This window comes from Montipora foliosa, chromosome 11 (assembly GCF_036669935.1).
Source record: "Montipora foliosa isolate CH-2021 chromosome 11, ASM3666993v2, whole genome shotgun sequence".
Classification (NCBI taxonomy): Eukaryota; Metazoa; Cnidaria; class Anthozoa; order Scleractinia; family Acroporidae; genus Montipora; species Montipora foliosa.
In genome coordinates this window covers 49,642,857-49,657,930 of record NC_090879.1, presented here as the reverse complement: position 1 = coordinate 49,657,930, position 15,074 = coordinate 49,642,857, and the positions used below count along the sequence as shown (strand labels likewise).

The 15,074-nt window shown below is 39.3% G+C and overlaps 1 protein-coding gene and 1 long non-coding RNA gene across 6 annotated transcripts in view; both read left to right on the top strand.

The window, feature by feature from the left end:
• Positions 1-289: 289 nt before the first annotated feature.
• On the top strand, positions 290-2,621 carry LOC137977564 (uncharacterized). Of its 2 annotated transcripts, none has more exons than XR_011117844.1 (3): positions 290-346; positions 1,216-1,346; positions 2,537-2,621. It is a non-coding gene; the product is annotated as an uncharacterized lncRNA (long non-coding RNA). The 2 variants fall into 2 exon arrangements; XR_011117843.1 differs by having other exon boundaries at positions 2,496-2,613.
• Positions 2,622-5,658: 3,037 nt separating this feature from the next.
• Positions 5,659-15,074, top strand: part of LOC137975095 (uncharacterized) — an 11,405-nt gene continuing 1,989 nt past the window's right edge. The window contains exons 1-5 of one of the 4 annotated variants that reach the window (XM_068822148.1): positions 5,659-5,724; positions 6,594-6,724; positions 7,873-7,996; positions 8,778-8,841; positions 11,097-15,074. The exon at positions 11,097-15,074 is cut by the window's right edge and continues 1,989 nt beyond it. In XM_068822148.1, coding sequence (XP_068678249.1) covers positions 8,823-8,841; positions 11,097-13,216 — 2,139 coding nt within the window. In that variant the 5' untranslated portion in view covers positions 5,659-5,724; positions 6,594-6,724; positions 7,873-7,996; positions 8,778-8,822 and the 3' untranslated portion in view covers positions 13,217-15,074. Of the gene's footprint in view, positions 5,725-6,593; positions 6,725-7,776; positions 7,997-8,777; positions 8,842-11,096 lie in introns of those variants that run through there. The other 3 variants (XM_068822149.1, XM_068822151.1, XM_068822150.1) reach the window with 3 other exon arrangements.

Genomic DNA, 15,074 nt, shown 5'->3' with positions numbered 1-15,074 from the left:
AAAGAATTGAAATGTTAACTGAACGTCGCTCTTTTTCTGAGAAATGATTTACTCCAGGCATGTAGGCTCCTACGCAGTGTGGAGGACCGTTGCGTGACCACACAGAGAACGGCTGAGCGAATAAAATCCCGACTAAGAAATGGCCAATGAGATTTCTCGATTCACTCTAAAGTTGCATCACAAAAGGGCTTCCTTTGTTTCGTTTATTTTGCTTAGTCCAAATATGGAGCTGTATTTAAAGACACCCTGCATATCGAAAGTAACTCATTTTGAGATCACAAAGTTTGTGCGGATGGAGCCATTGCTAGGCGTTTTCACGCGGACTGGAATTTGAAGGAACAAAACGGTAAACATATATAATTTAACAGTCTATTTGAGATCACATAGGGCATACGGAAGGAACGATACTGGCTGGCCCACCAACGTTGTCTAGAAATTTCCAACGCTACATTATTTATCGCGTTTAGACACTAAGGTAAACTTGCCAGTTTGCAGAATGGGTATGCTAAAGTTTCGGCGATCAAGATTAAGACTGAACCTTATAGCTTAATTTTCGGTAATATTGTCTTTTAAAAGTATAAACATTAATACAGGTTCAGATGGTTTTGTGTCCTAAGAACACACCACTTGCAACTGAAGGGTCTCAGAATTTTGTTTTCTTGTGCATTGCGAACTCATTTGAATTACGATTTCATTGAACAAGTGATGTTGGTAGTGCCGATAAATGAATCCTGCAGGATTTAATTGTTTTTACGTGCAAGTTTCGGTTTCGATTATATCCCTAAACAGGCCTGAAGATATCGATCTTTTCATCTGCGTACATAATAAGAAAGACAGTTGTTGATCAGGCAAACTGTTTATGGCTAATGGTAATGGCGGGGGAAGCACCTTTCGCATGAAACTAAAATTTTAAAATTCCCTCTCCTTTAAACTTCGAGTAAAATTAATAACGAACATTAATCTTTCCGTGACTCATGATGTTGTGTGCTTTCTTATTCCAAGAAAGAACGAATTTCCAAGAAAATGAGAATATGTTTCTAAATTAAACACATTACTTCTTTTGTTTCCTGAAAATTAGTTATGTTCAGAAAACGACATGAAAATAAGGAAAGGGAAAAACCAAGAAGGGAGAAATGGGAAGGTGACAACCATGGCCAGTGACATCATGTGTTTTACAAAATCGATCATTCGATTTCCTCTGTTCCTAATCCTCAGCCTTGATATCAGCTGATTTTGAATAAACTGCAAGCAGAAGCTCATTTTTACAAGCTCACAAAGCTTTGGATAGTTTAAAATTTCTCCGGACGCGACGCCCTCGGACACGGACTCGGCGTTTTTGCTTTAAGGTACAAAACCGTAAGGATCATTAGTCTGGTTATGTGAGATCATGGAGTGAAGGCACAATGAAACGACGATACTATCTGACACAATTTATTTACAATGCCTCTATAACACAACGTTCATATCGCTTGAAAACACTTAAAGAATTATGAGCCGACGAGAATGCATTCATATGTTTTAAATTGCCCCGAGAACAGCTTCGATACAGCTAGTATAACGGACCTTAACACGTGTTCACTCGTTGGAGGGGTTGCGTTCTTTCAACTTTTACGTTCCAAGTACACATAACCTTTGAGTCCTCAGAAGTATTTTCCCATGCTAGGGGCGGATGTAGGGGGAGTGTACAGAGGGTGCGCACCACCCCTCCATGCGGCTTTAGTTTCTAATACAACTTGTATTCTGCAAAAAAAAAAAACGTCATACAACTGGTATTCTGCAAAAAAAAAAACGTAACCAGTCAGCTATCTCATTCCTTAGTGCATGATGCATCCCCTCCTAAGAAAAATCCTGGATCCGCCCCTGTATGCATTGCAAATAGATTTAATTAAGCAGTCAATGCTTGTCTTTCTTGCATTGATAGCGAAACTTGCATGTTTATTTTTGGGTATTTTCCTTGAGTTTACATTTTCCTAAGATTGCTACGGAAACAACTTCCTTTGAGTCCTCAGCAGTATTTTCCTATTCCCGTAAGAAAAAGACCCTTAGCATTCTCAGGAAAATGTCAACTCAATCAATAATAAACACGCAAGTTTAGCTATTTTTTTGCGGTCATTTTGACAATCTTTCCTCTTCATGCATAATTGCAACGAAAACAGTTACTAGACAACGGTTTCGTCTGTTTGATTCTTTGATTCTGAGGTGTAAAATAAAGACTCAGTTTTCCTTCGACTTGTAAGCTCGTGTTCTTTCGGATTCGCAAAAAAAAAAAGAGATGAAGACCTTTTATTCAATTTCTGAGTAAATGAAATGACCGACATTACAACGTCCGTCTTTTCTGAGAATCTACTCCATGCAGGTGGTGATAGAAGGGATTTCACCAATATAATTTCTTGGAAATGGCTAATGACATTTCTCGATTCACACAAAAAATTGCATAACAGAAGTGCTTATTTAACTCCCTTTGTTCCAGTTTATTTTGCTTTTCCTCTAACTAGAGCCTTATACAAATATGCTGCGAATGTAGCTTAACTCACAGAGGTTCAAGGGGTTTCAAACTTGGGCGGACGGAACTTTTGCTAGGCTTTTTCACACGGACTGGAAGTTAAAAGGAACAAAACGGTAAGGACTCCGATATTTTGGAAGTCTCTATGAAATCATATAAGCCAAACAAAATAAAGATACTAACAGGCCCACCTGTGTTTTAGAGTTTATGTTGTCTAGAAATTTCCAACGAGTATCCGCATTGCAAATGAAAACTTGCAGAATCGACGGAATTATCCGCATGTTTACAGCATACATAGTTTAAAAATCTGTCTCCTTTTTTGCCAGTCTTGACTTTTTATGAGTAACATTTGCACAGGTTCAGATGTTTTTAAATCATTTCAGTGTCCTAAGAATACATCACTTGCAAGGTTCTCAGAAATTTTGTTTTCTTGTGCGCTGAGCTCATTTGAATTACGATTTAAATGAACGATTGATGATGGTAGTTCCAACAAGTGGATCCCGACTTGTCTTAGGAAAATATCAAGTCAAGCAAAATTCCTTTACGCGCAAGTTTCGGTTTCGATTATATCCGTAAACAAGCCTGAAGATATAGATCTTTTCATCTGCATGGATCAGGCAAACTGTTTATGGCTAAAAGCGGGGGTAAGTACTATTCACACAAAACTAAAATTTTCAAATTCCCTTTTCTTTAAAATTCGAGGAAAACAACAACAAAAAGCAAACGCAATTCTCAGCTGCAATAACGAGACGTCATGAAGAACGGTATAATTTCGGAGTGCTTAAAAACGACTTTTAAACCCAAGTTTTCAGACGACAAACGCGGATATTTTTCACTGGCATTATAATGCACTCGAGGCAATCATTAAGTTTTTTTGTGCTTGACTTAAATCCACAGATTATGCCAAAAAAAAGATAGGTCACCAGCCTCGTTTAGGAGAAAACAGAAAGCAAACCAAGCTCGACCCCTCGACAACACGTCTCCCCGATAGCGCGGTTTCACTTTCACAGTCGGACTTAAATCTTCTTTAGCATTATCAAGGCTATCACTCGACTTTTTGTTTTGTGAGAGTCCAAAACGTTTCTTGTTTTGCTCTTTACTGCTGTGCTCTGAAAACGGCCATTCTTCTTTCTAGCGAGCTTTCCCTCACGAAAGGTCGGCATTTTGAAATGTTTTTGGCCACGTTCGATATATCAATATTCACACATTGGTACGAGTCTTTATGGTTAAATTTAAACATTGTTTTGTTTAGAAATATCCGTTGAGACTTGTGAGACAAAGAGCCATGAAATTTGACCATAAAGCCTCTTAGCCATGCCTGAATACGAACGGGGCTTACACTGTGTTATGCGCAGAACAGGATGCGCAGTGCAATACTAGGGAATCACCTTAACTGGGAAGAGGTTCACTGCCCAATTATTGTTATGTTCAGTTGAAACTGGAACGGCCTCGTTTAACCGAATAACTTTCTTAGGAAGACGATCTTGGCAGGCGAAAAATCGGACGTGATTCTGACTCGCTCTCGCCCGATTATTTAACAATTATTCCATGAGCGCGCGTTGGATATGAGATGGTAAATAGCCAACGAGGCGCGTAGCGCCGAGTTGGCTATAACCAGTCTCATATCCAACAAGCGCGAATGGAATAATTGTTTTATTAAATTTTTTAAGCTCCAAAAATTTGGAAGTACGAAATAGGCGCGAAAAACAGAGAGAAAATCCGAGCGAAATCGAAAAAACTTGATGAAGATGCGATGTTGTGTAATACCTTGTGGTCAGACAGACGTAGGCTCATCACAAAAACATTTCTTGCCATTTCGCGTACTTCTAAACCTCGGAATTGATCAAAGTTTCTACAAAATAATTTTTTTTCTTTTTTGGCTTTATTCACAGAGAAATTTCGCTTTCCGGCGAAAACGTTTTTAGCTTAGCGACAATTAGCGCAATCATATACCATATAAGGTCAAACTAAGGTATATGAGCTGATAACCGAGATTGAGTGAACCAATCAGAGCACGCGAAATGCATTATCCGAGGTTGAGAATTTAATAAGGAATTTTATTCAAAAGTTCTACCTTTTAAAGGGCATCCAAACATTAAATATTCGTTTTCTTTACAAATTACTATTAATATTACTTGTCTAAATAAAACAAAAGACCATCACATAGCCTGCGACCATGCTTTTTGCAGCTGCGAGAGGATTGGGACGGGAAAAAAATGGCCTGCTTGCACGCCACCCTTCAGTTTGAATTCCGCCCGTCGGAATGTGACATCTTGTCATTTGCATTGTGCCAAATAACCAGCCAATGGAATCAACGAGAATTGTCAACAAACATAAGCTGAAATAAACTGCAACTACGAACCTTTTTCATGGCTAGGGTCAAAACTCGAACGAAAGTTATAAATGTATCCAGCGAAAATTGCCGCGTAAATTTGTGAATGATATTTCAGTGTAAAGTAACGGGGAAAATTAAGTGGTCGCGCATCTTTTGAAAATCTGCACCGACAGTAGTAACGAAGATGTGCGAAAGGATCGGATTAAAATTTGTCAAATCATCAAATTTATCGCAGCGCCGATAAATTATCGGCAAAGGCCAAGTTTATGGCCGCAAGCAGACCAAAAACTTCCTGTAAAATGGAAAAGCCCGGAGTTCATAGCTTACGCATACGATTCACAACTGCAAATATTAAATTATTTGCGGCAGGTACAAAACAGGTCACAGGCCATTGTTTTAAGACTAGATCCTAAACTGTAGTCCCTTACCGCTAACCATGAGCAGAAAAACTAAGAATTTTTCTTTGACATGTAAGCTCATGTTCGTACGAATTTGAATAAAAAAGGACGAAGGGCCTTTACACATTTTCTAAGAAAATTAAAAGAATTGAAATGTTAACTGAACGTCGCTCTTTTTCTGAGAAATGATTTACTCCAGGCATGTAGGCTCCTACGCAGTGTGGAGGACCGTTGCGTGACCACACAGAGAACGGCTGAGCGAATAAAATCCCGACTAAGAAATGGCCAATGAGATTTCTCGATTCACTCTAAAGTTGCATCACAAAAGGGCTTCCTTTGTTTCGTTTATTTTGCTTAGTCCAAATATGGAGCTGTATTTAAAGACACCCTGCATATCGAAAGTAACTCATTTTGAGATCACAAAGTTTGTGCGGATGGAGCCATTGCTAGGCGTTTTCACGCGGACTGGAATTTGAAGGAACAAAACGGTAAACATATATAATTTAACAGTCTATTTGAGATCACATAGGGCATACGGAAGGAACGATACTGGCTGGCCCACCAACGTTGTCTAGAAATTTCCAACGCTACATTATTTATCGCGTTTAGACACTAAGGTAAACTTGCCAGTTTGCAGAATGGGTATGCTAAAGTTTCGGCGATCAAGATTAAGACTGAACCTTATAGCTTAATTTTCGGTAATATTGTCTTTTAAAAGTATAAACATTAATACAGGTTCAGATGGTTTTGTGTCCTAAGAACACACCACTTGCAACTGAAGGGTCTCAGAATTTTGTTTTCTTGTGCATTGCGAACTCATTTGAATTACGATTTCATTGAACAAGTGATGTTGGTAGTGCCGATAAATGAATCCTGCAGGATTTAATTGTTTTTACGTGCAAGTTTCGGTTTCGATTATATCCCTAAACAGGCCTGAAGATATCGATCTTTTCATCTGCGTACATAATAAGAAAGACAGTTGTTGATCAGGCAAACTGTTTATGGCTAATGGTAATGGCGGGGGAAGCACCTTTCGCATGAAACTAAAATTTTAAAATTCCCTCTCCTTTAAACTTCGAGTAAAATTAATAACGAACATTAATCTTTCCGTGACTCATGATGTTGTGTGCTTTCTTATTCCAAGAAAGAACGAATTTCCAAGAAAATGAGAATATGTTTCTAAATTAAACACATTACTTCTTTTGTTTCCTGAAAATTAGTTATGTTCAGAAAACGACATGAAAATAAGGAAAGGGAAAAACCAAGAAGGGAGAAATGGGAAGGTGACAACCATGGCCAGTGACATCATGTGTTTTACAAAATCGATCATTCGATTTCCTCTGTTCCTAATCCTCAGCCTTGATATCAGCTGATTTTGAATAAACTGCAAGCAGAAGCTCATTTTTACAAGCTCACAAAGCTTTGGATAGTTTAAAATTTCTCCGGACGCGACGCCCTCGGACACGGACTCGGCGTTTTTGCTTTAAGGTACAAAACCGTAAGGATCATTAGTCTGGTTATGTGAGATCATGGAGTGAAGGCACAATGAAACGACGATACTATCTGACACAATTTATTTACAATGCCTCTATAACACAACGTTCATATCGCTTGAAAACACTTAAAGAATTATGAGCCGACGAGAATGCATTCATATGTTTTAAATTGCCCCGAGAACAGCTTCGATACAGCTAGTATAACGGACCTTAACACGTGTTCACTCGTTGGAGGGGTTGCGTTCTTTCAACTTTTACGTTCCAAGTACACATAACCTTTGAGTCCTCAGAAGTATTTTCCCATGCTAGGGGCGGATGTAGGGGGAGTGTACAGAGGGTGCGCACCACCCCTCCATGCGGCTTTAGTTTCTAATACAACTTGTATTCTGCAAAAAAAAAAAACGTCATACAACTGGTATTCTGCAAAAAAAAAAACGTAACCAGTCAGCTATCTCATTCCTTAGTGCATGATGCATCCCCTCCTAAGAAAAATCCTGGATCCGCCCCTGTATGCATTGCAAATAGATTTAATTAAGCAGTCAATGCTTGTCTTTCTTGCATTGATAGCGAAACTTGCATGTTTATTTTTGGGTATTTTCCTTGAGTTTACATTTTCCTAAGATTGCTACGGAAACAACTTCCTTTGAGTCCTCAGCAGTATTTTCCTATTCCCGTAAGAAAAAGACCCTTAGCATTCTCAGGAAAATGTCAACTCAATCAATAATAAACACGCAAGTTTAGCTATTTTTTTGCGGTCATTTTGACAATCTTTCCTCTTCATGCATAATTGCAACGAAAACAGTTACTAGACAACGGTTTCGTCTGTTTGATTCTTTGATTCTGAGGTGTAAAATAAAGACTCAGTTTTCCTTCGACTTGTAAGCTCGTGTTCTTTCGGATTCGCAAAAAAAAAAGAGATGAAGACCTTTTATTCAATTTCTGAGTAAATGAAATGACCGACATTACAACGTCCGTCTTTTCTGAGAATCTACTCCATGCAGGTGGTGATAGAAGGGATTTCACCAATATAATTTCTTGGAAATGGCTAATGACATTTCTCGATTCACACAAAAAATTGCATAACAGAAGTGCTTATTTAACTCCCTTTGTTCCAGTTTATTTTGCTTTTCCTCTAACTAGAGCCTTATACAAATATGCTGCGAATGTAGCTTAACTCACAGAGGTTCAAGGGGTTTCAAACTTGGGCGGACGGAACTTTTGCTAGGCTTTTTCACACGGACTGGAAGTTAAAAGGAACAAAACGGTAAGGACTCCGATATTTTGGAAGTCTCTATGAAATCATATAAGCCAAACAAAATAAAGATACTAACAGGCCCACCTGTGTTTTAGAGTTTATGTTGTCTAGAAATTTCCAACGAGTATCCGCATTGCAAATGAAAACTTGCAGAATCGACGGAATTATCCGCATGTTTACAGCATACATAGTTTAAAAATCTGTCTCCTTTTTTGCCAGTCTTGACTTTTTATGAGTAACATTTGCACAGGTTCAGATGTTTTTAAATCATTTCAGTGTCCTAAGAATACATCACTTGCAAGGTTCTCAGAAATTTTGTTTTCTTGTGCGCTGAGCTCATTTGAATTACGATTTAAATGAACGATTGATGATGGTAGTTCCAACAAGTGGATCCCGACTTGTCTTAGGAAAATATCAAGTCAAGCAAAATTCCTTTACGCGCAAGTTTCGGTTTCGATTATATCCGTAAACAAGCCTGAAGATATAGATCTTTTCATCTGCATGGATCAGGCAAACTGTTTATGGCTAAAAGCGGGGGTAAGTACTATTCACACAAAACTAAAATTTTCAAATTCCCTTTTCTTTAAAATTCGAGGAAAACAACAACAAAAAGCAAACGCAATTCTCAGCTGCAATAACGAGACGTCATGAAGAACGGTATAATTTCGGAGTGCTTAAAAACGACTTTTAAACCCAAGTTTTCAGACGACAAACGCGGATATTTTTCACTGGCATTATAATGCACTCGAGGCAATCATTAAGTTTTTTTGTGCTTGACTTAAATCCACAGGTCACCAATTTGAGAGTTTTTAAAGAAAAGACGATACCGCACGCTATGGCCTGTTCTCAGCAGGGTATGTTTCCCGATATTTCATGTTTAAACGAATGGTAGATAGTTTTAGATACATGTCTTTTAACTCGGAAAAAGACCACATGCACCCCCAGCTGCTATGAAGAAAAAGCTATCTGTGACGGTACATTGTATCATCAGAAGGAAGAAAGGGAATAATAACAAAAACGTCGTCGTTATCATTATGATCATCATTCCCGTCTCCTTTCTGATGACAGCGTTTTCTTTAATAATGACAACAATAAGAGAAGTACTATTGAGCGCCTGCCATCCACTTTTAGTCATGTTAATGATGTACGTATGACAGAGGGCGTTTACCATTTGTCTTAACAACAGCTTGCTTGGGTGAGAAAGCAAATGGTGCGGCCAGTCTCAGTGGAATTTTTTTTAAATGAAAGGACTACCTTTCGAGGTGGTCCATTTTTCTAGGTTTTACCCAAACGATCAGAATTTTCTCCACCAATAATATTTGTCTGCTTTGCTGGAACCTGTTAAAATGATAATTAGGTTCTGGCTGGAATATTACTGTACAATAGTAACAAAGGGTGACGTCACAAGAAACATCGCTATATCATTAGTTGTGGGGAGTTTCGAGCACACGCACTCAGAGACCACATTCAGATGTTCCACTGTTCCCACAAATCCTACAAACACACAATGTCGTCTGACCAGCCATAAGCTGCTTGGCATCGTTCTGACATTTTTGAGGTGGGCCTTCGTTTTAGATCGTAAGGTCTTCGTTTTAGATCACAGGGTCCTCGTTTTAGATCACAGGGTCTTCGTTTTAGATCAGTGGGTCTTCGTTTTAGATCACAGGGTCTTCGTTTTAGATCAGTGGGTCTTCGTTTTAGATCAGTGGGTCTTCGTTTTAGATCATAGGGTCTTAGGTCTTAGGTCTTCGTTTTAGAAACACCCGTTTACATGACGTTATACAGCCCCTCACTCGTTTAAAAAGGTGGTCACGTTTGCCCGTCAATTTCAACCTCCTACACTTTAAACACCGTTCTGCTTCTCAATTCTGTATTGTTCTGGTTCTCTCTCGAGAACTGAGCCAAGAAAACGGTCGACGTCGCTTAAAACGGAAAACATTGAAGCGAATATTATGCCTCATTTCTCTTGTGACTCTTACAGACCAGGAGCCCATGACTAGGAGCCTCCCAATGCATTATATCCTTGAGTCAACCTTTGCGCGTATCTTTCTATTCTTAGAACTAATCCTTCAGTAGGAAACTCACATACTCACATTTACAACAATTTACATCAATTTGCACAATTTGAGTACATTGTTTTTGGTATTTTTGTCTTTGTTCTACAATAACTTTATTCTGATTGGCCATTCTAAACAGTGTGTGCAGAGCCGAAGAACTCGTGGCGTTCTAAAAATAGAAAGATACGAGCAAAGGTTGACTCATAGGACTTGCATGGGAGAGGCAAGCTCCTACTCATGTGCTCCTGTTACAGACTGAACTTTGTTTGTATGAGTCACTTGGGGGTCTATAATTTCATGACGTCATTAGTGCAAAGCGCTATTAGAGCCTTCACTCTCAAGGGCCACGGGTCTAATTGTTAAATGTTTGTAACATTGAAACATGTTTGTGAGGTTTATAAATTTTCATGTGCAAGTTTTAATGCTGGTCATGTTGGTGAACCAGCCGACAATTCTTCACACGAGTGCGTGAGCATCTGTTTTCCGACAGGTCTTCGCTCGTATAAAAGCATCTGCCGAGTTCTGAGTCTTGTCGAACATTCTGTACATATGATTGTTTCAGAATCCTGGAATCTGCGCCTTATAGGTTTCATGTACATTAAATGGGAGAAACCCAGCCTCAATCAACAGGTTAAACACATAAACCTGACTCCCTCCCTATAGTCCCCTTATGTTCCTTATGTTACTTTTAAGTATGTAATATTGTCACGCAATGCAACGAACTTTGTAACATCGCGCACTACCTAAATTTAACGATGATTTCAAACTTCGTAACACTGACGATGACCGATGTACCGTCGAAACATGTTTGGTAAATTAAAGAAAGTTGTAGTGTCTCTACGACTGTCTATTTTGCTGCTGCTATCTATACCTTTTGAAACATGTTTACAAATTACAAAAAAAAATCGTGATTTTTTAAAAATAACGATTTATTTGCTTCTATTTCTACCAAGAATTTAAGGCAATCGTTGCCTTACATTCTTAGTAGAGATAGTGATAACATTTCCCGTTGGTTATAATTATTTTTGCATTTTTTGTTCAAACGAATACAGAAAGCATATTGATGGGCATTCTGGTGGACGTGTCCGGCTCCATGCGGAATACTGTTGGCGGCAAGGTGGAAGGAGACAATGTAACTTGGGCGAGGTCTATATTCAGAGTGGTAGACGAACTAATCAAGCATGATGTGTCATCTTCAAATCAGACCTTTGCTTTGGCTTTTGGAAGTCCTTTGGATTCTGAGGTCTTTGATTTGCTCAGAACTCTTCGTCAAGCAAACAAGGAGCAATCAGCTATTGAAGCCATAAAGTCAAAGGAGAAGAGACAAAATATTAATGAAGTTTTGGACATTCTGACAGCGAATGGAGCACCGAGAGTTCGTAATTGGGCACAAATGAACTTGTTGCTCAAAGTCGTTGATGATACCACTGCTGCTGCGATGCTATACTACTTGCCACGAAATTCTGAGTTTACCAGAAGGTTTGTTTACGACATCCTACCACGAGAATGCCGTGAAATCGTGATAAGACCAGGTAGCCTCATCGTTGAAGGCGCAAATTTCACGGTGGGTCGTGTAAGTCAGATGGCTCAAGAATTGGCAAGAGAGGGTTCAGTTATAAGTCAGATGGCTCAAGAATTGGCAACAAGGGCTTCAGTTATAAGTCAGATGGCTCAAGAATGGGCAACAGAGGCTTCAGTTAGAGAAGTAATAGAGAAAGGAAATCAACTTATGAAGGAATTGAAAGCGAAACTTATAGTGCCTGTAAACAAAGCGGAAATTATGAGTGTTCAAAGTGCGTCCGAAATACTGCATGACAGTGTTGGTGATGAAGAAGTAACTGACGAACGGGTTAATGAGTTGATGGAAACTGTTGAACCCTACATTTATGGAGGAACGCCACTAATCAGAGCTATGCGGCATTCAAAGGAGCTGTTTTCCCATCCAGAATTTAAAAATCACAAGAAAATTCTATTCATTCTCTCAGATGGTGAGCCAGCTGATGGACACGATCCTCCACTTCAAGCGTTGTGCGATTTGGGTGTCACCATTGTAAGCTGTTTTATAACTCATGAAGGGCTATCCGATCCTCGTCACTTGTACAGCATTCTGGACGAAAGTTGGGAGAAGCCAGCCAAGTTCATGTTCGGAATAAGTTCCGTCATCAAAACTCAGGAAATACCACGCACATTGTTTGTGAAAAAGGGATGGAAGATAGACATCAATAATAATGAAACCAAACTCTTCTTTCAAGTGAATCATCCAGATGTCATCAAAGATGTTTGTGACATGACTAAGCGCGCTGTCCTCAGTCAAGATGCTCTCTCCGATGTACTTTCAGACGTTGATCTAAATGTCTACATCAATAAGGCAAATAATGGATTTAATCCGAAACAAAAGCATGGGGGTACCTGTTATGCAAATGCCTCTGCAGCCGTGATGCACCTTGCCATGACACGCATTGTAGGAAGAGATGGTGGGTATCCGGATTTCTTTGAGTTGAGAAGAAAGTTGATAAATAAATATGGGGAAAAAGGAGCTTCCACTATCAAAGTCCTGAGGGAGGTGTGTCCAGAATATCGTCTGCAATGTGAAAGGGTTGATACTAATGGTGCCAAGAAGGCGATTACCGAGAAAAGACCAGTGGTTGCAAGATTCTACCTGACAGGAGCCCAGTGGCATCAATTCAGTCAATTCTATCAAGAGAAAGGGAAGGGAATCCTCACAAAATCGTACCTCAATTCAAAGACGGGCTCAACAAGTGACCCTGGTGGACATGCAGTTGTCCTTACAAGTTACGATGCTGAGAGTTTGCGTTTGATGAATTCGTGGGGAGATGACTGGGCTGATAGCGGGTTCTTTAGAGTTCAGAATTCAGATGTCCTTGGGCTAGAGTTTTTCGATGTCTACTGGACTTTGAATGACTTGAGTAAAGACGAGAAGGAAGCTTATAAGAAGAGTGGAGCTAAAGTTGCTGGCAATTTGATGAAATCACTCAAAGGACTGCAGGAGGCCAAATACAAGTGTCCCTTGTGCCATGCCGAATCAAAGGTGGTGGAATATTCTGGGCATGCCCTGAATGCCGAGTGTCCAAAATGCAGAGGAACATTTAATCCCAATAAAGAAGGCGGTGATTTGGCATTGAATTTGTACCTGACGTCATTGATGTGCTAAGACCTTATCTGTGTTCAAGCACAAACTTTCTCAGTTTATGAGCATTGATGAAAACTTGGTTTTGGACAATATCACCCTTACGGTCATGAGTCAATTCATTTTGAGTGTTCTGTCAGCCATCATTTATCTTCAAATTCTTCTGTACAAAGACAAAACCGTTTTCATCTCCAGCGTGTGGATGACAAGATCTGAATTCAGTTGATGACGTTTTCGTGGAAAGCGTAAAAGGTCTACCATTTAGAAACTAAACTTTCTAAATTACTCGCATCTCACAATGGCTGCAGGCTGCGATCAGTACACGAAAACAAAGTAGTCAATGCCCGGACTCACATAAACAAGATCGTCGGATTCTGAGAAATTAAGAAGCGAAAAGAAGCAAACTTTCACAAACAAAACACAAAACTGAAGAATATTTAGGCATGGGTAACATTAATCAACTTCGTAGATCAGATCAAAGAGCTGAAAGGAAAACTTGCGTTGCTATCTTAGGAATCATTATACCGCTCTGATCGAAAAGACGTTAACAGTTAGAGGACACCTGGCATGTTTAGTGAGGAAAATAGAATCACTAAAAGGCAAAAAAGAAGAGCAGCAAACAGACTGGACGCCTCGTCACGATAACCATGAAGACAAGACGAGATGTACACTTGGCTGTATCTGCATGCAAAGAAACCTAAGGCAGAAGAGTTCACCTGCATACAGAGTGAAGAGTGGACATCGATGCAAGACTCAAAGGGTAAATGGTGTCAAACTCTGACAGCACACGGATCGTTACAGGCTCTTTTTGGTTGCTTAGTACACTGGCAAGCGTTTGTAAATTTATAAAAATGATATCAGTGCCCTTGTCATGGAAAGCACCAACTATCAATGAAATCGGTGATCTACGAAATAGCTACATAAGCATGCATACACGCAATAGATAAGTCCAAAGAGCATTTCACAGTTGCATTGCTGCGGAATGGCAATTCACTGGAACTATGCAACCAAAGCACATTTGTCATTTTAAATCAAAACTGAGAAATTAATATTTACCTAAGAAAATAATTGACTTCAGACGGTAGCTTTTCCGGTTTGTTATCATCTGATTTGCTCACTGTAAGTCATTGTAGTTGTTCGTGTATTAAGGTTTAAAACACCGGCGTTAAGTTTTAACTATTGGAGGTTAGTTTTCAAATTTATAAAAGTTGTTTGCTTGATTTTTTTCTTTTACATGTAAAAAGCGGCCAGAGAAAAGGTTACAGCGTGATGTGATATTATTGCACAGTTTAGAAAGAGATTAATTTAGTTCGTTGGTTTCGAAGCCTACATCTTTGAGTAATGCAAGTATTTTTCTTTTAGTTCAATGAAAAGCAGCCTTTTTAGCATTCACCTTCGTCAGTACCCCTAACATCAACCAAATTCAAGTGCTTACTTGTTTTATATTTAATCTGAACTGAAAAAGCGCGAACTCATTGGAAAAAAGAATTCGAAGACTTGGCTGTCACAATTATAGCTTTTATGAGTACATGTACATGTCCTTAGGCTAAACTCGGATTTCTGTATGTGCCATTCCGGCTTACCTTAAACGCTGGAGGAAAAATAGGCAAGCGAGAAATTTTCAAGTCATAAGAACCTGCATGCCTTTCCCGTCGGGAAAGGGAGAAGAGTGCGTGACACGAGAGACCTGGGCAGTCTGAGGATCAGGCTAGTTAGTCCAAAGCCTGAGGGGCCATCGCTTTGTTTCGTATACGACGCAAAGAGAGTTGAATTCACATACATTGAATGTAGGTCGAATAGAGAGACTGAATTGTACTTCATGGATTTGTTATTGTTGTTTTTTTTTTCCATGGTTCGCTGTAATACTGAACTAGATCCAATG